The 25,881-nt window shown below is 48.5% G+C and overlaps 12 protein-coding genes across 12 annotated transcripts; 5 read left to right on the top strand and 7 right to left on the bottom strand.

Annotated features, from left to right (window-relative positions):
• Positions 1 to 432: 432 nt before the first annotated feature.
• Positions 433 to 1,700, top strand: pex19 (putative peroxisomal membrane protein receptor Pex19; the record flags this gene model as incomplete). Its single annotated transcript, XM_057225314.1, has 3 exons — positions 433 to 613; positions 688 to 1,523; positions 1,590 to 1,700. The coding sequence occupies 3 exons, from the start codon at positions 433 to 435 to the stop codon at positions 1,698 to 1,700; spliced, it is 1,128 nt and encodes a 375-aa protein (XP_057089330.1).
• Positions 1,701 to 1,935: 235 nt separating this feature from the next.
• N7447_001037 (uncharacterized protein) lies at positions 1,936 to 2,807 on the bottom strand (the record flags this gene model as incomplete). Its single annotated transcript, XM_057225313.1, has 2 exons — positions 1,936 to 2,156; positions 2,228 to 2,807. The coding sequence occupies 2 exons, from the start codon at positions 2,805 to 2,807 to the stop codon at positions 1,936 to 1,938; spliced, it is 801 nt and encodes a 266-aa protein (XP_057089329.1).
• Positions 2,808 to 3,155: 348 nt separating this feature from the next.
• N7447_001036 (uncharacterized protein) lies at positions 3,156 to 4,166 on the bottom strand (the record flags this gene model as incomplete). Its single annotated transcript, XM_057225312.1, has 2 exons — positions 3,156 to 3,395; positions 3,450 to 4,166. 2 exons carry the CDS (start codon positions 4,164 to 4,166, stop codon positions 3,156 to 3,158), a joined length of 957 nt encoding a protein of 318 aa, XP_057089328.1.
• Positions 4,167 to 6,227: 2,061 nt separating this feature from the next.
• On the bottom strand, positions 6,228 to 7,028 carry midA (putative cell wall protein; the record flags this gene model as incomplete). Its single annotated transcript, XM_057225311.1, has 1 exon — positions 6,228 to 7,028. The coding sequence occupies one exon, from the start codon at positions 7,026 to 7,028 to the stop codon at positions 6,228 to 6,230; it is 801 nt and encodes a 266-aa protein (XP_057089327.1).
• Positions 7,029 to 9,028: 2,000 nt separating this feature from the next.
• On the top strand, positions 9,029 to 9,659 carry N7447_001034 (uncharacterized protein; the record flags this gene model as incomplete). Its single annotated transcript, XM_057225310.1, has 2 exons — positions 9,029 to 9,147; positions 9,212 to 9,659. The coding sequence occupies 2 exons, from the start codon at positions 9,029 to 9,031 to the stop codon at positions 9,657 to 9,659; spliced, it is 567 nt and encodes a 188-aa protein (XP_057089326.1).
• A 533-nt stretch (positions 9,660 to 10,192) lies between these two features.
• Positions 10,193 to 10,612, bottom strand: N7447_001033 (uncharacterized protein; the record flags this gene model as incomplete). The annotated part of the gene is made up of 4 exons (XM_057225309.1): positions 10,193 to 10,275; positions 10,330 to 10,444; positions 10,507 to 10,524; positions 10,580 to 10,612. The coding sequence occupies 4 exons, from the start codon at positions 10,610 to 10,612 to the stop codon at positions 10,193 to 10,195; spliced, it is 249 nt and encodes an 82-aa protein (XP_057089325.1).
• A 387-nt stretch (positions 10,613 to 10,999) lies between these two features.
• On the top strand, positions 11,000 to 12,993 carry N7447_001032 (Zn(II)2Cys6 transcription factor; the record flags this gene model as incomplete). Its single annotated transcript, XM_057225308.1, has 3 exons — positions 11,000 to 11,552; positions 11,605 to 12,133; positions 12,186 to 12,993. 3 exons carry the CDS (start codon positions 11,000 to 11,002, stop codon positions 12,991 to 12,993), a joined length of 1,890 nt encoding a protein of 629 aa, XP_057089324.1.
• Positions 12,994 to 14,063: 1,070 nt separating this feature from the next.
• Positions 14,064 to 16,582, bottom strand: N7447_001031 (PDPK1 family serine/threonine-protein kinase; the record flags this gene model as incomplete). Its single annotated transcript, XM_057225307.1, has 2 exons — positions 14,064 to 14,414; positions 14,468 to 16,582. The coding sequence occupies 2 exons, from the start codon at positions 16,580 to 16,582 to the stop codon at positions 14,064 to 14,066; spliced, it is 2,466 nt and encodes an 821-aa protein (XP_057089323.1).
• A 629-nt stretch (positions 16,583 to 17,211) lies between these two features.
• N7447_001030 (uncharacterized protein) lies at positions 17,212 to 18,009 on the top strand (the record flags this gene model as incomplete). The annotated part of the gene is made up of 2 exons (XM_057225306.1): positions 17,212 to 17,680; positions 17,738 to 18,009. 2 exons carry the CDS (start codon positions 17,212 to 17,214, stop codon positions 18,007 to 18,009), a joined length of 741 nt encoding a protein of 246 aa, XP_057089322.1.
• Positions 18,010 to 19,425: 1,416 nt separating this feature from the next.
• N7447_001029 (protoporphyrinogen/coproporphyrinogen oxidase) lies at positions 19,426 to 21,360 on the bottom strand. Its single transcript, XM_057225305.1, has 5 exons — positions 21,240 to 21,360; positions 21,117 to 21,186; positions 20,929 to 21,009; positions 20,517 to 20,867; positions 19,426 to 20,441 (listed from the first exon to the last, which is right to left on the bottom strand). The coding sequence occupies exons 1-5, from the start codon at positions 21,320 to 21,322 to the stop codon at positions 19,437 to 19,439; spliced, it is 1,590 nt and encodes a 529-aa protein (XP_057089321.1). The 5' UTR covers positions 21,323 to 21,360; the 3' UTR covers positions 19,426 to 19,436.
• A 1,143-nt stretch (positions 21,361 to 22,503) lies between these two features.
• Positions 22,504 to 22,806, bottom strand: N7447_001028 (uncharacterized protein; the record flags this gene model as incomplete). The annotated part of the gene is made up of 1 exon (XM_057225304.1): positions 22,504 to 22,806. One exon carries the CDS (start codon positions 22,804 to 22,806, stop codon positions 22,504 to 22,506), a length of 303 nt encoding a protein of 100 aa, XP_057089320.1.
• A 764-nt stretch (positions 22,807 to 23,570) lies between these two features.
• Positions 23,571 to 24,886, top strand: glfB (uncharacterized protein; the record flags this gene model as incomplete). Its single annotated transcript, XM_057225303.1, has 3 exons — positions 23,571 to 23,698; positions 23,753 to 23,820; positions 23,886 to 24,886. 3 exons carry the CDS (start codon positions 23,571 to 23,573, stop codon positions 24,884 to 24,886), a joined length of 1,197 nt encoding a protein of 398 aa, XP_057089319.1.
• Positions 24,887 to 25,881: the final 995 nt, after the last annotated feature.

Below are 25,881 nucleotides of genomic sequence, written 5' to 3'. Positions count from 1 at the left end.
GGGGGGTATGTGCCAAGGACTCACGCATTTGGTCTGAATTTATGATCTCATGGATGTGCGGAGTCTATGGGGAGGTTGCTAGATCTTATATGATTTATTAATAGTATGGCTTGGACTGCAGAATCTCATCGTACTTTTGTGTGAACAGGGTAACCTTGGAACTCGATCTCGATTGAACCAGCAAATTATAGATCTGGACTTGTACTTTTGAAGATGAATCAACCTTCTATAGAAGACCCTACATATTAGTGTCTACCCAGGTACCTGAGGTCTACCTAGGCAAAATGTAAACCCTCGGCGATCGGCATTTCCCCCGCCAAACACCCGTCACATGTCAACCTCATCTCCAGACTTTCAACCTCCAAAAAAATTAACCTTCACTCCGATCGGGCCGTATTTTCAATTGAGAATCATAGTTTATTCCTCTTCAATATGTCCACCCCCTTGCCGACCGATCGCCCCGAGGCTCCCACCGCGCCGACACAAGAATCCCAGCCCGCGCGCAATGCAGCCGCGCCGGCAGCAACAGAACCAGCCCCAGCCCCAGAACAAACACAGGAAGCAGCTGCAGTCGTAGATGACGATGAAGACTCGGACTTTGATGAGCTAGATGGTAACAAATACCCACCTCTCCCCCTCCCTCCCCTTCACCCCGCCACGCAAAATAACACACGCTCACACCTCCAGACGTCCTCGACGACTTCAACAAACCCAAACCCGCCCCTCCCGCAACCCAACCCGCACCCACCAACCCAGACCCCTCAACAGGAATCACACCCCCAGACTTCGACGAAGATGCCTTCCTCAAGCAACTCGAACAAGACATGGCGAACATGATGGGACCCGACGGCGCAACCAGCACAGACCCCAACTTCCAAGCAACGGTCGACCAAGGCGCCGACGTCTTTGCAAAACAGCTCGAAGAGAGCGGGATCCCGCCAGGCGACTTCCTCAAACAGCTACTCGCAGACGTGATGGCCGAAGAGGGTGGTGCTGGTGCCTCGGCGGAGAATCTTGCTGCTGCCGCTGCCGCGGCTGGTATCTCTGCTCCTAGTACTCAGGGATCGTCTAATACACCAGCAGTAGGTGCGGAACAACCTGACTCGTTCAACGACGCTATTAAGCGCACGATGGGTCGGATGAAGGAAAGTGGTGATAAAGCTACTGCGGCCGCTAGTAATGAAGATGATATCTCTGATGATATGCTGGCGCAGCTGCTCAAGGCTGTTGAGGCAGGCGCATCAGGCGCCGGTGAAGATGGTGATTTATCGAAGATGTTTATGGGGATGATGGAGCAGCTTTCTAATAAGGAGATGTTGTATGAGCCCATGAAGGAGTTGGATGTTAAGTTTGGGCCGTGGATTGAGAAGAATAAGGGTAATGGGAAGGTTTCGGCTGAGGATATGGAGCGGTTTGAGACGCAGGCGCGCGTTGTTAAGCAAATTGTGGGCAAGTTTGAGGAGAAGGGGTTCTCGGATGATGATCCTAAATGTCGGGAGTATGTGTGGGAGAGGATGCAGGAGGTGAGTTGTGACTTTTTATAATGGATTAAGATCTTCGTAGGTTTCGTTTTACTGACTATGTCCCAGATGCAAGCCGCTGGAAGCCCACCTGAAGAACTCGTGTCGAATCCCCTCATGGAGGACCTGGGAGGTGCGGTGCCTGGAGCTGGCGGAGTGCCTGATTGCCCGCAGCAGTGATATGATCTTGAAAATGTAGTATTGAAGCTTGAAAGATATTGCCTTGATGTCCAGGCTTGCTTGTTTTGTCATACATCGTCCATCTCTGTACTGTACATATGCGCAACCCATGTCCATATACCCTTATTTACTTCATGTATATATCCGGCCCATCTCGCTCAACCCAAATGGAATCAAAACGCCGCCCAGTGCAATGCATCGCAAAAGAAAAATGAACACCCAACCAGTAGCCCACTCAGGACATATCCATGTCCTGCGACTGGGAGTGAGACTGATTCTCTCGAGACTCGGACAATCCCATGAAGATATCATCGTATTCGTCGTCACTAAACGACACGCCAGGCCCATTAGACCGCAAATGCTCAACCCTCCCAGGAACCCCACTTTGCGTCTCTCTCAACGCCATCTCCATAGCTTCCTCTTGGGATATGAATTCATCAAGAGCATCAGCATCATCTACCAAAAGCAGTCAGCAATGTCCATCAACCCAATTCAAACAACTATAAGAAAGAAGAAGACAAACATACCAGGAAGCATATCATCTTCATCCCCCTCAAACCCCCCAATAACCCCCTCCCCATCACGCGCCATACTCTCCTCCCACCGTCTCCGATCAGCAAGATGTTCCATGCGCATCATCTGCTCCCCACGCGCCTCAAACCGTCCATCGTCACGCTCATGACGCACGCGATTAAGAAACATCTTGCGCGTTTTCGAGCGCGCAAGACTCGCTGTGTCTTTGAGGGGATTTGCGATGGAAGCGTAGCGGGCTTCGTATTTTGGTTTTTGGCGTGTTGGGGAGCTGGGGGAGGTTGGTTGGGTTGTGAAGAAGAGGTTTGAGGAGAATGCGTTTGAGGTTGGTGTTGTTGAGGCGGACGCGTTAAAGTTCATTGCGATTGGGGATTGATTGTTCTGGGTATGGCGGATGATTGGTTCGGTTTGGATGTTGAAGATTGGGGGTGCATTGGTGAAGAGGTTCGGTGTGGCGCGTTGCGACGCGCTTGGGTCGTGCGTTGGGGACATGGTGTATCTGCCGAGAGGGGAGGAGTGGGTGGGAATGTAGTGGGGTTTGCGGAAGGGTGTCTGGGGTGATTGCGTGGCGAACATTGTGAAGGTGTGGATTTATGTTGGAGTTGGGTCTGGATCCGTAGGTCGGATGCGGATGTCGGTTGCGTCAGTTGGGCTTTTGGTGTTTGGGGTCTGATTTGGTGATTTCCCTAGATCTAAAGTAAACTATACGCGAGAATGAATAAGGTAATTGGTTTACTCCAGAGGTCAAAGAGATAAAGTTGCAGACACGTCCAAGTCGCGCTAATTTAGCGCGTTTTACCCCTTGCATTGTAGATTTGATGAATGATATTCCGATCCAATTAACACTTGATACACTTTTGATATTCCGATCCAATTAACATATAATACGCTTTTGAATTTGCCTATTTCAATCCATTCAATAATCTACAAGAATGCAAAAATTCCAGCTAGTACCGCAACACCAGCAGCAAACCCGCTTACCTTAACAGCCACCGCAGAATTCTTACCCGAGGCGGGAGGTTCCAGGTGAGTGACGACTTTCATACATGTCAGCTGAGAAACAGTTTCGTCGACAAGACTGCTGTTGCCTTTCCCAGTGAAAACAGTGAGGACCGGTGTAATCTTCCAGGCCTCCTCAACCAGAGCGTTAATTGTGTAGTCTCTCTATAGCATATATTAACGATTGCGTATGTGGGACATGAACGGAACTCCACTTACCAGAGCAATGAAACTCTCAATCTCAACCAGCTGATCAGACTTAGGCTTAATAGGCCAGCAGTTAGTGGAGTTCTTAACCGCAACAAGATCATCAAGCGCCTTGACGCTGAAATTCCCAAGCTTGCCACCTGCACCCGCGAATCCATCGCACTCATCAAGAGAAAACCTCTTCAATTCCCGCTCAAGCGTTGTGCAGTTTCCACCGGCCTCTTTGACTGATTTCGTGGCCTTCTCCGTGACCTTTTCAATGCATGTCTTGCCAATGATATCGAAACAGGTACCGGTCCCAGCGCGGGTTTCATCTCCAGTGTTTGAGCCTTCCACTGTCGACCCGTTGAATGACCCCGACGGGGGATCGTGGAAGACAACAACACAGCCGGATAAGTCCTTGGCCTCTATGTCCGGGGGTGTGCCGAGGTAGTAGACTGACTTGAAAGGACGTGTGACCGAGTTGCTGCCGTCAAAGCTGGTAGATACATTGACGCCTTTCACGAGGGAGAATCCCTCGAGAGACGAGGGAACGTCGGGGATGCGGGAGAGCCCGATACCAAGGAAGACATCGTCTCCCACTGTGCAGCGGTCATCGGAACCTTCCACGGGACATGAGACCTCTTTGCAGCCTACAAGGTCGGAGGAGAGTTCGCCATTCTTTGCGAGAGTGGAAGAAACGAGTAGAGAGAGGCCAAGGGCGAGCGTGGATGGTTTGAGTTGAACCATTGTTTCTAGATTGTGGAAAAGTGAATTGGATGTGACTTTGAGATGTTTCGGGAATTAGTCTCGTATGTATTGAAGCAAGTTATATATCTTGGCATACGTTAAGGGTTTCATTATACGCTTGCTTTGTGTCGGCTTATGCCGTTGCAGGCTAACATAAGTCCAAAGTCACTATGCACCTTAATGACATCATTTGCCATGATTTGAATCTTTGCATCTTTGGCAGATTAGAGCGTTTGCGTTGGCTGATTGCGGCCATCCTTTAGGAGGAAGAAGGGAAGGGTTCCTCATCCCGAGCCAGCAACACGGCGGGATTTAGACGAGATAGATTTTGTGAGATTTGAGATCTGTCTGCTTGAGGGTGGGCTTCAAACGACAGTTTGCCTTGGCCAATTGGGGATGTTGTGGAGTAATTCGGGTTTTGCTTGGCTGGTTTGGGGGCGATGGTTTTAAGAGGCCATTCTATGGTGTGTGGTTGCAGCGGATCTCTTGGCAGTCGATGCGCTGATCCTTTGGCGCTTACTTGTCAGCCTCCCAAGAACACTGGAATCCTTGCAAAAGCCCCGTGGGCTAAATGTAGCGGTTTGAAAGCGGAGGAGAATTTGGGGGAGAGAACATACGATGTAGATTCATGTGCCTATATATAATCCAGATAGTCGACACTCACATTTAATAGGAAGTCCTCACTAGCTGCGCTTCTTGTTCTAAATCATTCTTCAGTTGACAGAGCCAGTAAAGTAGATGTTATTGGTAGTGATCCTCGCATAACTATGCATTGTATCCATCCGCCTTATAGGTGTTGAAGTCGACAAATTTCCGCTCCAACAACTTAATTTTATCCGTTGACCTGAATACTAGTTAGTTATGATGCTGATTAGATTAAATTATACCATCAACAAGTAGATATAGATAAACTCCCCTAGAGTACTATCTTAAGGAAGCCAGCACTTCCAGGAGATATAGAATGAGATTCTCACTGTAGGAGCTTGTCTTCGCGGGGAGTATTATGCCGTGAGCATCTTGTAGATCCGTTGGGTACTCTCTAATTAGATCTGATCTGTATAACGTTCTGGGTCTCCGAACTAGTATTATCATATCGTACGTGTCTGACCTACGTACTTTAAAGTCCTATAGTAAGCTGATGAACGTTCGATCCTCTCATGAATTCGTCTCTCGTCCAACAGCTCAGTGTTGATTTAGACAAAGATTCAATCTACTGTATCCAGTCAACCATAAGACACCCAACCTTGGAAATGCCCCGCACTCCTTGATATACGTATGGAGCTTACCTATACCTCCTAGCCGGAGGAGCAAGATCGATCGTCACATTTATGACGCCCTTCGTTGAGGACCGATAGTGAAGAATGCTGTGTGAACAACTGCTTAGGTGAAAGACGCTCAGCATCCATCTCCGAGGGCTGGAATGCGTCACGTGGATCAATTCCACGTGGATACATACTTCGGATCGAGATCTGATGTCGATCTTAATCTACTCCGATACACCATAGTTTGGTACGATATAGTATAGAACTGTGGATTGTTTCACTTGGATTCCATTTGTCTTTAATTACATACATACAGATCGGAGCGGATCAAGATAGAAGGGACCTTTTTGCAGCACGCGTCTATCAACACTATACAATCTGTGACGTCTGATGCTGCAAAAGGTACAAGAATAGAATATTGGTCAAGGCATAATGGAGTTCACCACAAAACAACACTAGGCGCCTAGATACGGGGAATCAAAAAAAAAAAGAGATAACAGGCATAACAAAAAAGTAGTGCCGTATTTTTGTCAGTCGCGCAGGGATCGAGAATCGCGATTGCGAAACAAAGGAATGTGGTGGTTGCAGAGAAAGGAAAAATCGCTCAAATGGATGCGCAGATGTTCAACCTATGAAGGGAGAGACTGGGTGTGAAAACGCCCGAAAAGAAAAAGCAAATTTGCAACCGAATAAACAAACGCAACCGTTGACCTCGCATATCCTGTCCAGAGCGCCTGAGAAAAGCATGAAGATCGTACAAGATTTACACTTTGACGAGTGTCGAGTCAACGCATTACACTTAGAAGTTAGATGCCGCGTTGACAGGACCAGGGTTGTGATACTGGTCTAGTGTGTTCTTGAAGGGGGTGTTGCCGGCCGGGCTGGGGGCCTTCTCGCGAGGACCGGAGCCGACAGCAGTGCCGCCCATGAGATCGTCCTCATCGCCATATTGCTCACTGCGCTTCTTGTGGATTCTCCAGAAGACCAAGCCCACGGCACCGATAAGGATGGCACCACCGACACCCACGACGACACCGATGATGATCTTCTTGTCCGAAGAAGACACGCCGCTAGAGCCGGAGCCCTTGTCGCCATTAAGAGAGGGCTCGCTGGCGGGGGTGGAGGTGGTAGTCATCACGTTGGCGATGGTGGATCCATCGCTGGTCGCGTAGGAGGTGATGGTCTTCACGACGGGGGTCTGGGTGGTGGTGGTCTTGGACGAAGTGGTGTTATCGCCCTCGGTACTTGTCTTAGAGGCGGGGTCAGTCTTCTTAGAAGTGGTTGAAGTGACGGTAGGCTCCGGAGTGGACGAGGGCTCGGGTGAGGTGGTAGGATCGGTGGTGGCGGGATCGGTTGTAGGCTCGCTGGAGGAAGAAGAAGTCGTGGTGGTAGTAGGGTCGGCTTTAGTAGTTGATTCCTCAGAAGTAGTCTCTGAAGATGATGTGGAGGATGTAGTCGATGTGGTTTCAGGCACGGAGGTGGAGGATGAAGTGGTATCAGTTGTGACATCCTGCACGGGGTTGGAAACACCAGCACTCTGGGCTGCGACCGCAGTCAACAGTAGAGCCTGGACGAAGAACGAGAGGTTGGAGAGACGCATGGTGATAACGAATGTGTACAAAGTAACGAAAGAATTTGACCCGAAGTCAAGAATAAAGAGAAATAAGCAGGAAATGAAAAAGGAGTCAAAGCGAGAAAGTGAACGTTTGGGCAGTGTTTGTCCCGAACTTTGGGAGGCACTAGTCCTAATTGGGTTCTGAGTCTCAGACTAAATACAAGCGCCGGGGCATCTGCCATTCTGATTGGCTATCACTTCAATAGAAAACACGTTAAAACTGGGTCTGGACATTTGACCGATTGGGGAAATGTTTTATTTTGAGATTTTACAAGAATATCATTGAATAAAGTAGAATAGAATGGTTAGGGATGTAATCGGTTCATGATTCAATCACATGTATGTACTCAACATGTACTCATGGAGATATATGTATTAGAGAAAAAACTCTGAACATGTGGGCTGAACCTGCGAACCTAGGTGACGACGTACCCCTCGCTTCCCGCTCCATATTTAGATATTTAGCACGCCTATGATCTGCCTCTGATCTTCCATATTGGCATTAAGCCCGTATGACATACTGCATAAATGTCTAGTTCAAGTCGCCTAAAGGGTTGACATCTTCCTACACACAACGTGGCAGGGATTTTCCCATGCTGTCTCATGTCACGCTAATCCCTTGGGTACCTGGCCACCCTTTCAACTCTCATTTTAAAAAAAAAGCCGACACAGCCGGAGGCCTAAAAATTGGATTAGCCCTTTTGCCCCTAGCCCTAATTGGTCCATGGGGCGTGCCGCTGACAGCCTCCTAGGTTTCGGCGTTCCCGCCTGTTCTGGAACATTTTTGGGTCTTACCTGTCATTCAGGTCAGGCCTCCATGGCTCGGGAGGTCCTCGGGAATTCACACGGTTAACGACATTCTACGATGACATTGCACGCTTCCGGAGCAAAGATGAGTGGCTATGTATTGATCCCCGTTCCTAGGCGTCCATAGACCGATCTCATTTGCATGTACTCCGTACTACGTACGAATATAGATATGAGGCAAATGAGGCAAATGACGGAGCATTGTAAGTTCAATTCCATGAAGTATTACTATTTATGATTATTCGATATAAGTCTTTCCCTCTTATTCCACATATTCCACAGTGAAACCGTGGCGCCCTCACCTTACATGGCCACTTTCCTTATACCCGTCGCATCCGCCCACATCTTCTCCACATCTAGGCTGTTTCATCTAGGTCGTTTCAATGTTGATAGTGGGATACAGTATTATTTTTACTATGTATTGAGTAAGCGGGATAATGGTCCAGCCTTTGGCAAGGGTATCTGAAAATCTTGAGGTTGTTCGGATATTACTTTTGTGAGATTAAAGCCACCGCCGACTCGCTATACCTAGGACCTATAAAGCATTATAGATGCAAAGAATTTTCTTCAGTTGCCATATCGAGAGCGGGGCGATCAGCAAGAAGCTCTCTGGTGTGCCTATGTTGAGATATCGACAACAAAGGGAGTAACATAATAGAAGGGGAGCCTCTGTCTCTAGGATATCTCTTGCCGGCTGCATAAATAGAAGGTTGAGCAAAGACCTCACTTTTGAATCTTGCTTTGTGGTCAAAGCAAGTGGAAGCTTTGATTCCTTGCAAATTGGCAACAAAAGGCAAACGCCCATAATAGCCACGCAATGAAGTACGAATAGTTTACTTTGCTTGATCAATGATCTCTTTATTTCCCCGAGAATAGAGTCTCTTGTTCTCGAGGCCCTGCTGGCATGAGATGGAGATCTTTCTTCCTTTGTTCTTTCTTTTTGCTCCTCAGTGGCTCTGATCTCAAAGTCATCTCTTCTTCCTGTTTGTCATTTCATTTTTGACATCAACAGCCTTGAATACAACTTTCATAATACACAGCTCTACCAAGCATATCTACAGCACATTCAGCGTTTGGCATTCATCATTCAAAGCGTTTAGCATATTCTCCATTCTACGCCTAGTTTACTCGATCAACCCCTTGATAACCAAATCCCATCACCTCAAACCTCAAAAAACATGGCCGAGACGCGCTCTTATCCCGAAGTCATCACAGCCTCACTTCCCAACCTTGATATTCAATGCGAAGGCCGATTCAAGAACTACGATTTCACGAATGTTACACATGTTGTCGTCCAGTAAGTACCATTCCAAATGATGTGCACTCCACCAAAACTTGCGAAGAATACTAACGTGAACTAGTCTATCTGATGTAATAATCAAGAACATCAATGCTAATACCGATGCCTCCTACGAGTACGGTAACGAAGATCATCTGAATATCATTGCAAAGATGCTTTCTGTGAAGTTCTTCGGCAACGAAACCCAGCTAAAATGGCTCGACACCGAGCGCGTTGGTAGACGCAAGTTCGTTGCATTCACCAACATCGAAAAGAAATGGGAGCGGGTTCAGAGTCAGAGCCCGAGTGACACAAAGCTGGAAGTGGTTGAGGTCATGTTCATGCGATCTAACCCCCGGGAACTACAGAAGGCCTTCTGGAGGCCCGCCAGAGCAATCGTCTCTCAAAAGGTTCTGGCTAGGGTGAAAAAGGAGTTGGTTGAGATGGTCCGGCTTCGAGTTATGTGGACACGATTGAATGTGTCTCCTCGGAGGTTGCAGAGATTGAGGAACGGTTCGGCCTCAGCATGATCGGCTTGCTTTTATATTTGGGGGTGAGGTTAGACTAGTAAAAATGGTCCGAAGTGAAAGAATGCTTCGCGCTTGTACTCTTTCTGTTCGTTTGCACTGAGCTAATAACCTTTCGTTGTGTGGCGTAAAATTAGCAGTAATACATAAAAGATGGTAATTTGACGGGTCTTCGTCTTTGGAGCCAAATTATGTCCAACGTAACAATCCCGCGGCGCACCCTTGAGGTCGATCTCGAAACTTCATATATATATGTCCCAGTTATTAGATCCCAGCCTGACAGTATAAACAGCTGGAAATAGTAGAAGGGGCAATTCAATGATTCAAATCAAGTTCACTCTCCGGGTGAAACAAGGGATGCATCCCAGGGGGTGCGGAAATGTATCCCACTGTATACCCGGTGTTGACACAAGCGCCAAACCTATGACAGGAAGCAAAAATCCAAACTTGCGAAAGATAAAAAAAACAGTATGTGCTATGTGTCATATTCAGTGTGGGTATCATCAGTTTCCTTATCAATCAAGCGCGCCAGGGTATTAAAATTTGTTCCGCGGGTTCCCCTTCATCTGGTCCTTCAGCTCTTCCTTGAAATGGCTAAGGAATTTCTTGTAGGGGAAATCTAATCAGAACAGGTCAGACATGGCATTTCACCGAACGTTAGCTCGAAGCATACCTTGTCCCTCGAGTTTGGTGCCTCCCTGCTCCTCCGGAGGCACCCCGTACCTGATATGTTGAACTTTCTGATGAACTCGGCCCACCATGCGATGGAAGATCGGACTTCGAAGGAGCTGTGTGGATGAGATTAGAATTTAAAGTCAAGCGCAAGCATGCCAAGGTCGGAGCAACGTACTCGAACGGTGAGCCATATCTAAGATGAAACAATGTCAGTGAAGATCGGAGTGGCGATAGCAAAAACAACATACCTCCATACTTCGGAGCAAGAGATTCAAAGCCATCTTGCAGTTTTGTAATGCTCGACCATGGGATTGCAAGTGCAGCTGATATGGAATAAGCAAGTCGAAGATTGAGATGGAAGAAGTCCGGTCCTGGGGTCTCGATCATCAGAAGATTTTCTTAGTCATCCTCCCCGCGGGCTCCGCGAGTGAAGCTTTCTGAATCATCCCGAGCGCGTGGAGCATGACGGATTTACTTGTTTTATAACTTGTATGATATTTCTCGACACAGCCACTTCTTAGACGACTAGAAATGGTCGCGTGGCTTTGTCAACATCCCGCCGAATCCTGACCATAGCCAACGATGGCGAGTGGCGCCAAACAAAATTCACAAGTGGCTCGCTTCTTCGCTATCCAGTTAAGGAACTACCTTTCTCTCAGGCCTAGAGAATGACCAAAGGTTGCTATACCTGTCGACGACGTCGCATCATCTGCGACAACGGCCAACCCACCTGCCGGAAGTGTCGAGATGCGGGGAAAGAATGTCTGGGGTACCAGAAACCGCTTGTTTGGGTCAAGGGTGGTGTGGCTAGCCGAGGAAAGATGATGGGCCGCAGCTTTGACGACGTGGAAATACCGTCTAGCAAGCCAAAACGCCAGTCAGCTACCGGGGCGTCCAGCACATACGATTCAACTGCGGCGAGCATCGGATTCGGCTTTTTCTCTATCGCCGAATCCTCAACCGACGGGGAATCGCACAGCTCCGGGAGTCAACGGAGTCAACCTAGTCCGGAGACCGATGGATGGGCTTTTGAGATGGAAACTCCAACATTTGGAGGAGAAATATGGCACTCAGGGGTCAATTCGACTGAGGAACAGGACAACGCAGTTGTTCATGTTCCTCGAAGTACTCCTCCCGTCGACTATACTCCAACGCCATGGGGACTGGTCGATCCACTGCTCAAAGATCTCAGCCGTTTCTCAAGGTACTACGTGCATCACTGTGAGACTTCCCCGATGCGTTAACCGTGGCTCTGCTGACAATTACTCGCAAGACAATCAATATATGGTGAACGACTTTGCGCTTTACTCTCAACACAAAAATACCTTCCGTGATCTTACTGCGCTGGTCAACCATTCTCCTGTTCTCGCTAGCAGCATCGCTGCTCTTGGAGCCCTTCATTACTCCCTTGTATCGGAATCAGACTCATCTGTCCTACCATGGTCATACGGCAACCTATCGATGGCAGATTCGAACTTGTCAGTAGAGGAGATTGAAGATATCGTTGCGCCAGCAGGTTCTCGAAAACCCACTTCGCAGGCATATCATCATTTCTTAGAGTACAAGCAGCGCGCCCTTCGCCAATTGTCTATGGACCTCAATAACCCAGCGATGCAGAAGGACGGCAGGACCATAGCTGCTATCGTCTTGCTTGCCTTCCTAGACATATTCGAATCTGGCAGCGGGGCCTGGAATCATCATATCGAAGGTGCGAAGAAGCTTCTCAGGGACCGACCTGAAAATGGTCCAGGACAAGGAATCCTCGACGACTTGGACGCTTTTGCCCTTGACGGGTGTTTAATGTAAGATCCAGGTCTCTGCTTATAGCGAAAAAGTTCTTGCTGACCATAACAGAATGGAAATCATGGGATCAACACTAGCTCGCCCAGGCGCGCTTTCAAGGCCGTTCTACTCCTCATCCATGGACCCAGCGGTCCTCAAACGCCTTGAAGAAAACTATTGGGTCGGATGTCCAGCCTATCTCCTAGAAGTAATTTTCTTCGTCCATGCCCTCTGGTACCCAGACCCCGAAGTCACCGTCGTAATCCCCCAACCAACAGCGCTGCCAAATCCAATCCAACCCGGTCAACCCCTCACCCTAGACGCATTCGCAAGCCTCCTCCAAGGAATCCGAAACTTCGACCCAATAGCTTGGAGCCAAGAAATGCAAAAGGTCTTCTTCCTCCCAAATTTAAACTACCGCCTCGCACTCGCAACCTCCTACCAAGACGCCGTCTACCTCTACACAAGTCGCGTCCTCTCACGTCCCAGAAAAGGCTTCTCACCCCCTTGGACAGACATCGGCCTCCCGCTAGACCACAGACTCATCGCCACAAACCTCGTCACGCAAATCTGCCTCATCCCCCCTTCGGACCCTCACTTCAAATGCCTCATCTGGCCCACTTTTATCGCTGGCGCGGAATGTCGCCCTTCGCAGCGGGCTCTTATCCTTGACAAACTCGGTTCGCTCTACGAGGCTCTGATGAGTGTTAATGTGCGCAATGCTGCGTGGGTCCTGCGTCTCATGTGGAAGAAACAGGATCTCAAACGCCGTGATCGGAATGTTTTTGATGAGCAGGATTATGATGATAATGATTACGATCTTGAGTTTGACTGGATCGAGGAGCTGGATAATTCGCGCCTCGATTGGTTGTTCATTTAATTTGGGGGAAATAACGGAGATATAATCTCGCCTTTTATGAGTAATGTTTGCTTGTACCTACCTACCTATATATACCTGTCAATTAGTACATTGTTTGCGATCACTTCACTTGGAATACGCAGTATATCATTGTGAATTTCAACATATGTGAACGATTGTAGGGACACGGTAGAATAATGAGTTGCGAATAGGAAAATCGGGTATAATATCTCTCGACCTAGAGCAAAGAAAGAAGTAGCACAAGACAAATAAAAAGAGACGGGGAAGTGTATACTAAGAGGAGAGGCAAGGGTGAAGCAAGTAGAGGAAAATCACAATGAAAATGAGGTCAAACCAAGATGCCACTGTAAGGAAGCGGGGAAGTCGAGGTAGAAAATAAAGAGGTAGAAAATAAACACAAGAAAAGTGAAGATATCCAAGAAAAGTACTCTTTTGCCCGAATTTGGCCTAAAAAGAAAACACCAGGAGATATAAGAGAAAGAGATGAGGATGCGGGTGTATAAACAGCCTTGATTTCATATTTTTCAAGGACAATCAACACAAGCCTCAAGAAAACCTGATAATTACCAGGAACAGTGGAACAAAGAAATGAAATGAGGACAGAAAAATTCTCGATGTTGTGATGCTTCAGACCAAATCAGGGATATATAGCAGCGGACGACATAGCAAACGACAAGGAAAAGCGGTATTCTGAAATAAACCATCAGGCAATGAAGGAACAAAGTATGCGCATGCTCCCTTCCAAATCTAAATGCAAGAAACATGTTTCCCCAAAAACGTAAACAAACAGAAGAACACGCTTGTCACAGAATATGCAAAAGGTAGGAGAACCGATATGCTGGGATGACATCCCATCTTTGTGCGAATGCCCGCGCATGGAAGAGAAAAGAAGAAAGTGAGACGAGGAGACGAGTGGAGGGGATAGTCTGTATTCAAATGATGAGATGGCGAGGTGGCGAGGCAAGGAGGCAGGTAGTATAGAAAAGTCGGCTTGATACCGACAACAATGAAAGGCAATTTAGCACGGTGGGTAGATGGATTGCAAGATGCATAGTTCTTGTTCAATATCATTAGAACACTGCAGCGAGGCCATTCTTCGAATGACGCTTGCTGAATCGTTTCCTTCCTTTCGTTGACTCGGTGTCGGTAGTCTGCTGCTTCACCAGGTGATTCCGACCCGATGATGGTGGGCCTCTATCGTCGTTCTGCATGTCGGAGGTGCGGTCTAGTGTATTGGCGGGACTAGGGAAACCAGAGGAGAGGTCACGGAATGCATCGTCAGAGTAGCCTGCGCTTTGTTGCTGTGATGCCATCTCCCGGGATCTGTCCAATGCATCTAGCCATTCTTGTACCTGGACTGCTGTGGCGCCGATGTTGCTTGATGATGGCTTGGGATCCTCGAAGACGTAATGTTTATCTCTCTGTGGGTTTCGTTAGAGGGGTCCTGTTGACTGATAAAGGATGAACTACATACCGTATCCACAATCCAGGATGAAATTCCTTTAGAATCCGTCGTACTTCGGTAACTTGTCCCGGGGGCAAGCAACGAAATCTCAAGCTTGATCTTCTTATCATCACCACCTGATGCGGCTAGAATGACCCGTGCAGATGATGTGACCATCACCAACCGCTGTCGTTTCTTTGTGGTGCTTCCCGAGAAGAAACGAGAGAACTTCCTGGGTGCCTCAATCTCACCACTGCTGTTCTTGGATGTCGGACTGTGTGAGGCAGCGGAAGAGAGGACAACCAAGTTACCTAACTTCAAAATCCGCTCGTTGGATTTGCTTAGTACCGGTGACCATTCGATATCGAGCTGACTCGGCGGGGGTAGCTCCGTCACCACCCGAGGAAGGTGGCGGGAACTGGCACTTGGTGCGTTTGAGGGGGCAGTGGAGATGACTGGAGGTAGACCCTCCCCGTTTTTACTCTCATTGAGCTTGATAGGGTCGCGTGCAGGAGGTACATAGGCCTTCAAACGAGGTGCCTTCTGTTTCCATAGATCTGGACCCCATGTGATACCCTCAAAGAATTCATGATTTTTGATGTGTTCGATCTGAAGACGCCGAGCAGGATCTAGGACAAGCAGACGTTCGACAAGATCACGCGCCACAGTAGGAAATCCAATTGGGAACTCGTAGTCGAGTGCCACAATTTTCTGGAAAGTTTGATACTCGTTTCCAGCCTTGAACGGTGGACGACCGGCTAAGAGCTGGTATATGATGCAGCCAAAAGCCCAAAGGTCACTGGCCTTGCATGCGTTTTTGTCTGTCAACAGCTCAGGGCTGACATACTCTGCAGTGCCGACGAAAGAGCTCGCCCGCTCTTCCTGTGTAAGGTCTGCCGAGTCAAGGGGAAGAATGCCATTTGAACTGGGATCAATTCGCGGAGTCTTGAGAATCTTTGCCGTTCCAAAATCAGTGATCTTGACATACATCCCGCTGTCAAGCAACACATTTTCCGGCTTCAGGTCTCGGTGGATGACACCGCGCTTGTGCATATAGTCTATCGTGTCAAGGATCTGGGCGCCGTAGAATCTTGTACACTCCTCGTCAAATGTGGTCATCCGTTTGAGAACACCGAGCAATTCTCCTCCTTTGCACAAGTCCAGCACGAAATAGAGCGACTGCTCATCCTGGAAGGTGTAATATAGCCGCACAATACCTGGGTGATCGGTCAGGCGGTTGAGTGTATCCTTCTCAATGTTCACGTATTTAACTTTTCTCTCCTTGATAATGTGGCGTTTGTCAAGGATCTTAATCGCGTATTCCTTCAAAGTCTGTCGGTCCGTTGCAAAGACGACCGTACTGTAAGAGCCTTCACCGAGAGTATTCCCAAACGAAAAGTCTCGGACACCCTTCTTGATATAACGGGAGACAGTTTGGCCGTTTGCATCTACCTCCTGTCTCACAGAGACCGCAGCGCCACGCTCTTGCCATTCCTCACTACTGGCCATTGGGCCGTTTTCTGCCATATAGGACGTTCGCGGCATCTGAGACGCGCCGCTAGTTCTTGCTTGAGCTCGAGACGACTGTCGCATCACCGCCGGGCCGTTCCCCGGGATCTGCGCGGTCCGGTAGGATCGGTCGCTGTGAGAGTTGTCGCGTGCTAAAACACCGGCATGTAATGCCGAGGAGCCTCCTCGTGCGTCTAACCGCGCCTGAGACACAGATGCGGATGAAGCACCGGAATCGGTTCTAATGCGATATGTGTTATCACGTGGTAGGACCGATGTTGCCGAGCTATTCATGTATACGGAGGAAAGGGGCCGGTTGGGATTCGGAGGTGAGGAGAGAGGAGCCGAGTACGGCTGGTATGGTCCTGATGGCAGTGGTGGTATCTCCGGGGAGGTTTGAGGGTATGAAGTCTGGCGATCGTCTGTCACAGGGACTTCGATGGGCGCGGGAGGAAAAGTAGAGGGGTGTTCGTCATGTGCGAGATGGTGTTGTGTTGATACCGAACCGTCCTGCAATCCGAATGGGCTGGAGCCTGTTGACCCAGGGGACACATTCTCCGTTGGAAGAGGCGAATCATCTGGATTGGCTATCCGAAGCCCTCCTAAAGCCTGGGACAGGCTGAGATCCCCGTTCATGGCGGAGACTGGAAGTTTTGCGGCGACCGGAGGTGTGCCCGGAGGGGAGGGGGGTTCAGGGGAAGTGATGTCGAAAGGTCAACGAAAGACAGACTATGATCGGAAACGCAGCGGATGCATGATCCGAGGAAGAGTTGGGGGAAAAAGAGGAGGAGTGAGAGTGAGAGTGAGAGTCGACGTTGGAGAGGGGGGGAAGGATCAACAGGAGGCTCCGTAGAAATTGGGTTTAGTGTCGAGGGGCTGAGCCTGACTTTGACTATTAATATTTATTTCAAGAGTTTGGAGAATCAGAGAGAGAGAGAGAGATAGAGAGAGATAGAGACAGATTTAGACGAAAAGAGAAATATATATGTTTTAATCCCTTTTGAGGGGTGAGATGGAATGGGCATATCTGATTTGCCCAATTTCGAGTTGACAGTTGACAGTTGACAGCACAGCAATGGCATAACTATTTACAGACAGATTTCCCATAGCAATCTGGACAGCCCTGGAGGATTATCCGACATGGTAATTTGTTTTCGTCAGCATATCCTGGTCGAGGTTTCTTAAATTGTGAACGCGATTTCCTCCAAGACACGATGTTTCTATATACGGAATCTGCTCTGTGCAACTGATCCATCTCCGAAGACATGATCAGACGGCCCCCAACCATCATTGCCCTAGACGAGAATGATATTGAATCTCGCTTTCAGCGGATCTATATCCGTCATACCCTAACCGTCGAGTTAGAGCGGCTACACCTAGACGATGAGAGCTGCGACGAGATGAGGGACCCATCCCCCAGCTCCTGTCCCTCTTCGGAATCCGACGTGGAAGTTGATACCACATGCCTGAGTCAAGAAGAACCCTTGTATTCTGAGCCTACTCCAAGAAACAGAAGCTATGCTTCTACAAATCCAATTCCACACACTTCCATGACAAAGTCCTGCCTCAAATCTCCAATCTCACACCAACAGTCTTCGTTACAAATGTCAATTTCCACTGGAGTACAATCGCAAGCAGATCGGTCCGTTGATCCACCGCGACTGAAGGTGAAATTTGCTCTCTCACCGCAGGAACTGGAACTCCATAGCGGTAAGACCCCTCTTGCAGAAACAGGTATGTCAAATTCCCGAACAAACATAGACTCCACCTAACCGTCCCATCCCCGGGCAGATCGTGATCGTCGAGAAAACCACCAGCCAAGCCACACTGACGCTATATATACACCCATGTCTATTGACTCGCCAGATTCCACGCCACAGGTTTCATTCTTGTCGTGTGGTGTGTCGTCAAGTCCGGCCACCACAAGCGTCCCACTCCGGGACCTAGCCTTAGCGTCCACGGTGTCTTACGAGGCAGTCTTGGCCGAGCGGGCAGTTTCGCCTACTAATGTGGCCAATAACACTGGCGAGGATCGTGCCTCGCACGCCAAAATCGTCATCTAGGAGCTCTATCAAGATATTGTGGATAGATGCTTGAGATTGGTGGCTTTGTTCTAGCGGTTTGGCATCTTCGAGTCCACCATGAGCTATCCCAGCGCGTCTTCTATTGATACCAGTGGCTTTGTATTAACCTCTTCGACTCTAATTCTGTATATTTATGGTATGATGTCTCTCGCCCCATGGCCACATGATCATCCGGGGAACACATCAAGTAAACAATATTTAATCCCCAATATGAGATATTGAAACAGCCTGACGTAGAAGCAGCTCTAGGCCTACAAGAAAGAGCAAAAATAACCCTTCAAGTGTCAGTCTAGTCTACAATGTCTCATGTTAAAATGGAAAAGAAGCAATCTAGAATGCCAGTGAACAATACCAATCTGAAACAACGATATCGGCAACCCAAATCTATCAATAGCTCAGTGGAGAAGAACCACAAATCTGTCTGCCTCCAGATCTGACGTGGCCTCGGCAGTCTCCTTTTAACTGTTGAGACATCTCATAACTGAAACTCCTGCCTACGTCACTCTGCATTACTTGGTTTACTTTGCTTACTTGGATTCTTTGCTTTTTGTTATCTGCAGGACATGCCGTTTAGATTGTACATGTTCGATCCTCGATACGACTGGTTCATGGTTGGCCCGCATTCTCGGGGGATCCACTACGCCACCGCGTAGAGGAACCTCTATGTGTGTCGGGAAATTTCCGTTTTGATGGCGCTAAGATAGTGTTTGGATTTCTCTTGAATCCAGGGGTCTACGATTCAGGGGATTTTGGTTTCGAGGTTCATGGACATAGCTGGTAGAGGCTCTTGCCTGTGTGTATGTGGGTTGGTGATTGTCTGGTTGATCTGCATTGTGGCGAGTGTAACTCGACGGGGGGGCGATAGTATGGGTGGGGTGTAAAGGTTGGATGCCACGAAACCCTCCGCCCATATAGGGTGCGATCTGCTTGGCTTGGATGTTTCCAAGGTTGGCTCCTCAAATTTGACTGGATTTTTAGAACTCCTGAGCCTAGACATGGGTCACGTGGAACCAGTCACGTGTCTATCACTTTCCGAGATGGCTACATTGTTCTACTTAGCAAGGGAAGAGTTTCATCGGTCTATTGAATGAATTATAAATGAGCAATCGCACATGTCAAGCAATCTAATAAAGTGTATCAAAGCAAGTCCCGTCGGCTAATAAAAGAACAAGGGAATAGGTAGATGATGAGGTGAAGAGGGCTAGATGGTGTTAAGTAACAAGATGGAACGCCAATCGATCGTCTTCCAGATGCCGCTTCAAATGCTCTCTCGTGTATAATCTTTTTTCCATGACGTATGAGCTCGTTTCAATTGCATCAAAAAAATGGAGAGTAAAAAAAAAAATAGAACCCTTCACTTCAGACAAGAATGGTGGGACAAGTTAAAAAGGAAAAGGGGGAATTATCTACTTCTTGGCGAAAGCCTGGGCACCATCGACCAAGCGGCGCTCGGTGTTCTGGCGACCGTTGACGAAGTCGGGGTAGTTGAGGGTCAACTCAACAGCACCGTTGACAATGTTGTCAACAGCCTCGACACCGAGCATGAAGGAGTGATCCTGGTTGCCGACCTCGTAGCGCCAGCTGCCGAAGCGGCCACGGGACCAGATACCCTTCTCCTGGAGCTTGGGGAGAATCTGGGTGAGGGCACCTTCACGCTCGAGGGTGGGGGTGGGGTAACCGTGGTCGAAGCGGCGGTGGTAGGTGGAGACAATCTCATCACCGGGCTGGAGCATCTCGGTGTTGACGAGACCCTTGATAGAATCGGCAAGGAGGGTCTCGTTGTTGACGGGCTTCATGGAAGACTCGGAAACCTCCAACATGACGGACCAGTAGGGACCGTCCTGAGCCTCGGTGCTCTTGGGCTTGGAGCCGTCAGCGAGCTGAAGGGTGGGGAGCTTCTTGGAGGCCTCGGGCTGGTTGTGGGGGGAGTAGTTGGAGAAGATGGTGGCACGGTAGAATGGGCAGTCATCCTCGGGGAAGTACAGCCAGCACTTGTCACCGATGCGGTCGGGACGGGCACCACGGATACCAACACCGATAACGTGGGTGGAGGAGTAGAAGAGCTGCTTGGTGAGGGGCATGAGCTCGGTATCGTTCATAGCCTCGGCGAGGTAGTCGACAGCCATGGTGGAGACCAGCTTTCCGTAACCAATGGTGGTGCCATCGGCGAGGGTGACGGTCTTGTTGTAGGCGTTGACCTTCTCTACCTTGTTGTTGGGGCCGTAGCGGGTCTTCTCCTTGGGAAGAGTGTCGGCAACAGCAATCCAGATACCACCGGTACCATCGCGAGCGGGGAAACGGAAGGTAGCGTTGGGGCCCCAGTTACCGGCGGTCTTGTTGAGGATGACGTTGGTAGTCACGGCCTTGACGTTGGGGGCAGCGACACGCTCACCGAGCCAAGCGCATTGCATCTAAATATAATCAGTATTGTTTCAAGTCTCCCGCGGCGGGGGGGGGGGGGGGGGGGGGAAGAAGTCAAAACTTACCTTGGTGGTGGGAACGGCCCAGACCTTGTAGTTGTAGGGTCTCATGAAGAGGTCGGCAATACCAACACCCATCATGCGGACAATCCACTCATCGAAATCCTTGGGCTTGGTGTTGGAGACACGGGCCTCGAGAGCAGCATCGATCATGCCGTCAATGCACTTCACCTGCTCCTCCTTGGGCAGCATGGAAATGTTGTTTTGGAAGGGGTAGGGAACCCATTGCTCCTGGCAGCGAACGTAGGAGATACGCTCATGGGTATACCAATCCTCCTCCTTGGGGAGGGCCTCGTTGATGCAGTCGTCGAAGTACTTGTAGTGGGAGAAAATAACGTGACCGCCGACATCGTAGAGCTGTGAACGTGAACCAGGTTAGCGGATGGAAATTGACAATTGAGACTAAGTCGCAACTTACGAAACCTTCGGGGGTAACATCAGTGGAAGCCAAACCACCAGGGATCTCGTTGGAGTCGATAATCATCCACGAGGGGCCATTCTGTATACTCAATTAGTTTTTTTAATTCCCGGAGTACCCCTCCCCCTTTTTTTGAATGTTTTTTTTGTGCCCCTCTCCCACACAGTAAACATCAGAGAAAGACTTACAATCTGGTTCAAACGCTTGGCGGCACCCAAGCCAGTTGGGCCAGCACCAATGACGAGAACGTCAACAGAACTGTGAAGCAATTGTTAGACATGACGGCAGTTGATGGGTGGGCGAGACCTTACATATCGGGGTGGGTCATTCTGCCTTGTAGGAGGTCCTGAAAGCTTGGGACTCGTTTGAATGTCTTGCGGGCGACGTTCAGCATAGAAGCACAGCTGCAAGAATCTGCAGAAGATTAAGAGGGGGAATGGAGGGATAATAAAGAAGGAAGAACCAAAGAAGAAGGGGAAGTGGGAGGACAACGTGACAAGCCAAGCTATCTAGACGCATTAACGGATCCGGTGGAGACAGACGTGCCTGTTTCAGCTTTACTGATTCGTGACATTTTCTTATTTGTTTTCGTTTTTAAGATTTCGTTTTCTTTTTCTTTTCGGAATTAATTTCCTTTTTTTTTTCTAGACCCTTAGTCTAGGTCCTATCACATTGACAGAGCTCAATGGCAATTACAATAATGTACTCAGGGGGAGGCAGTGCTCCAGGGTTCAATTTTAAGAGAGTACTATATGTACCTAGGAGTACATACAGAGTAAAAGAACGCGTAAGGCAATCTCATCTCATCACACCGTAATAGTGATCCTAGTTAAAATCAAACACATCACATTCAGTGTAAAGCCGTTATTGGTCTTGAGCTTATCATGACACCTCTAAAAGCAGAGACTCGGAGTGCATGAAATCTGCATTCACCTTTTGCATGCGGGTTCGTCGATATTGGAATTCCCTTAGCGTGCATTGGATAACATCCAGGGCCAGGAATGGCCGTTATCTCCCCTTTCGGAACACTATTCTAGAAGAACCAAAGAGAGGGAAAAAGGGGGCGATACAAATAGGGGCAATGATTGAATCTCGATTCAATATGGTCAGGCTAAAAACGCCACCGATGTAGGCATTGGCACGTTGTTGGCTATTGGTTAGGGTTAAATTAGAATACTGTTTAGGTAGTTTGTATGGACCTCTAGTGAATAAATTCTGGAACAGATTAGTCTATCTTCTGATATTGTACTGATTGTTAGAGATGGTGATCCATGTTTCATCTACATCAATTCCCCGTTGCACACTACATATAGTATTTATATTATCACATGCATCCAATAGCCAATATAATAAGATAGCCCCAAAGGAAAATAACCTGGACCTTCCCGGAACAACATCCGCAGAGTTGATCATCCCATTTGGCGGTCTCGAGGAGAGGGGATTTGGCGAAACTTCAACAGGTATCTGGTTCCACTGATTGTCACTCCTAACGGAGTAATACAGCGAGGATCTCTTCACAACAACTTTGCCATTGATCGCCCCTCAAGGAAAAACTTCTCGAATCAGCAGAGAAGGTCAATTGCCTCTTGAAACACCAACTCCCGTTGTTCCCAAAAGCTTAGGGGTCTTCTCCCCGCTGGTCCAAGCACAAAGTACTTGTGGGGAGGCAAGTCCCCTGATTGCGTCAGACACCTTCAGAGCGCGGATCGCCGCATTCTCCACCCGTAAGGGACCGAATTGGACCCAGGTTACTGAACGCGGGTTCTGGTGGGTCTTGGCTAACAGATGCTTGCGTAATGCCTTAATTTGGATCTGCACTGTTTCGGTTTTCTTCAAATTTGATTTAGGGCATTCCAAGATGCTTCCATATTCAGACATACCTATAGAGATATATGTGCTCCTAGATTTATAGTATGGATTGAAGGATTAGAGTAAGTAGTGACAGTGGAGATCTATGACAGGGGTATTCTTATGAGTATTTAAGGGAAAAAAAAAAAGAGGGGGACTCTCGACCAGCAAATGGGGTCAAGGTTGGCCAGACTTTTAAAATTAAGAGCTAGACACAAGTTGTATTGGTTCTGGTATAACCAGGATACAACTGAAATCTATTACATAAGAAAACAGATAAACTATGGCGGACAGGATGAACACAGTGTACAGGTGGCCTTAGCGGACACGTACCGGTAATTCCCAAACTATAATTCAAACGTTTCCATACATGTATATTGCATTCGTAACCAGCCTCAAGACTTTCTGTTTGCGGCGAGTGGATCTATTTTGTCTGTCCTTGTTCCTCTGTTTTGGTGTCTGGTTCTTGCTCTATTTTTCTTCTTATTTTCTTTACAATCACTTGGTTTTCCTCTTAATTTCCTTTGCAAATCCCCTAGTGTTTGCCTCCCAAAAAATTACCCGAAGTACGTACCCCATTCCATCCCTTCTACTTTCATTTCTTCATCCACACTCGTCATTTATCGCTTTTGGGCGTCGCACTCGTTAACAGCATTTTAGTGATCATTACCTTCTAATCTCCCTTATCTTGCCCACTTTTCTCCGTGGCTTCCTCGGCATTTAGTCAAAGCCTCTCCCGGCCACGACCTTTTGAATTTAAGCGCTTTTTATCCGATCAATCTAAAACTTTTACAATGAGCGACGGCGAGAAGGTCCGCGCCTCTGGCGAGACTCCCCGGGAGCAGACTCTGCCTACCGTCAACCCCGCAGCGGAGAAGGGAGAGCAGGCCGGCATTACATTCCACCCCGCGGTTTATGTGACGTGAGCAACATCAACAGGAAACAGATCGTGACAGAATTGCTAACATGTCGATAGTACATGGATCACATTGAGTTCCACTGTTATCCTATTCAACAAGTACCTCCTCGACTATGCCAACTTCCGTAAGTCAGATCGGAGACCTCGGGATACCGCGCGAAGGAAACCAACACTAACACACTGTGAATAGGCTTCCCCATCATCCTCACAACATGGCACTTGACCTTCGCTACCATTATGACCCAAATCCTCGCTCGCACCACCAATGTCCTCGACGGCCGCAAGAAGGTCAAGATGACCGGCCGTGTCTACCTCCGCGCTATTGTCCCCATCGGTGTAATGTTCAGTCTGAGCTTGATTTGCGGTAACATGACCTACCTCTACCTCAGCGTTGCCTTCATCCAAATGCTCAAGGCCACCACCCCCGTGGCTGTTCTCCTCGCGACCTGGGGTATGGGTATGGCCCCGGCCAACATGAAGGTTCTGGCCAACGTCTCCATCATTGTGGTTGGTGTGGTCATTGCCTCCTTCGGTGAGATCAAGTTCAACATGGTCGGTTTCCTGTTCCAGATTGGTGGTATCATTTTCGAGGCCACCCGTCTGGTCATGGTGCAGGGCCTGCTCAGCTCCGCCGACTTCAAGATGGACCCCATGGTTTCTCTGTACTACTTCGCCCCCATCTGTGCTGTCATGAACGGTGCCGTTGCTCTGTTCTTGGAATTCCCACACGTCACTATGGACCACGTCTACTCCGTTGGTATCTGGCTTCTGGTCCTCAATGCCGTTGTCGCTTTCCTCCTTAACGTCTCGGTCGTTTTCCTGATTGGCAAGACCTCTTCCCTGGTAATGACCCTGTGCGGTGTCCTCAAGGATATCCTATTGGTTGCTGCCTCCATGTTTCTGTGGCAGACTCCCGTCACTGGCCTCCAGTTCTTCGGTTACTCCATTGCTCTCATGGGTCTTGTCTGGTACAAGCTCGGCGGTGACAAGATGCGCGAATACACTTCTTCCGCTGGACGTGCCTGGGCTGAGTATGGCAACAACCGCCCTGCGCAGCGCAAGTTTGTCGTCTTTGGTGCTGCCGCTCTTATGTTCTTCCTCTTTATTGGCACTATGGCTCCCAGTTACGCCAATGACTCCGTTGACCGTGTCAAGGGCTACCTTGGTGGTGCCACTGCTGGTAATGCTTAAATGCACTTATCAGACCCTTGGCTTTTCAGCTCCTATAAATTGGAACGCACTGAACTCGGGCCACTGTTCGAAGCCACAATATCCATTCTTGGTTTAAGTTGGCCGGAACGAGGGCGCGAGTGAATAAGTGCAGGCATGTAGCGGTATCCGTTCCTTCTGTCTCTCGGTAACACAGAGACTGTCGCTTATGCCTTCAATGTTGTCTTTCTCGGTCCTTGCTGTGCAATGCGAAACGGGGGGCTCGTTTTTGGCTGTTTTATTACCAACCTTTTTTTTTCAGCCCGATTTCTGTGATGTATACAGTGACATGAAAGTGTTGTTACTGGCAGTGTACTATTTTGTTTTTTTCTACGAATATTGATTGATGTTAGACTGCACGAGCTCTGGTGTCGGCTTGCTTTGGACCTGATCTTGTGGTCTTTTATGTTTTTTTCATTTTTTTTCACCATTCGTGTCTTTATAGTAACCCAATAGACTTGGATTTATATGACCTCATATCATACACGTGATCTGCTCTACAAATATACCTACATAATCTCACGTGATGTAATCACACCTGGGCTACAGGTCCAGCTTCATAGGCCAATGGTATCTAAGCTGTACCCATCCAGCTTAACTCCACCAGAGGCGTCTTGGCTGCATGAGCCAATGGTACCCGTTAATAGCGCATGTATTAATACCGTCACCGGCGATCTGACAGCTGCATTTTGCTGGTATATTACCGTTTGACTTGGTAACTCCGCATTTCGCGCATCGATTCATCCACTTCTTCAGATCGTTCTTGCCTGTCTCACACTCTTACCCTTCCCTTCCTCTTACTTCGCTCTACTTTGTTCTTTTCCCCCATTTCCCCCATTTTTCTCTTCCAATTCTTTCTTTTTTCTTTCAATCCCACCTTTCTCCCTCTTGCTATTTACTTTTCGTACTTTTTTGAGACACCTTCCACCTTTTACTTCTCGTTCTTACTTCCGTCTCTCCCCAGGTGGTTGAAGCTT

The sequence above is a fragment of the Penicillium robsamsonii genome (assembly GCF_028829455.1).
Source record: "Penicillium robsamsonii strain IBT 29466 chromosome Unknown utg000001l_segment0_segment0, whole genome shotgun sequence".
NCBI classification, from domain to species: domain Eukaryota; kingdom Fungi; phylum Ascomycota; class Eurotiomycetes; order Eurotiales; family Aspergillaceae; genus Penicillium; species Penicillium robsamsonii.
Note: the sequence above shows the minus strand (reverse complement) of the source record. Positions and strands in the feature narration are given on the sequence as shown.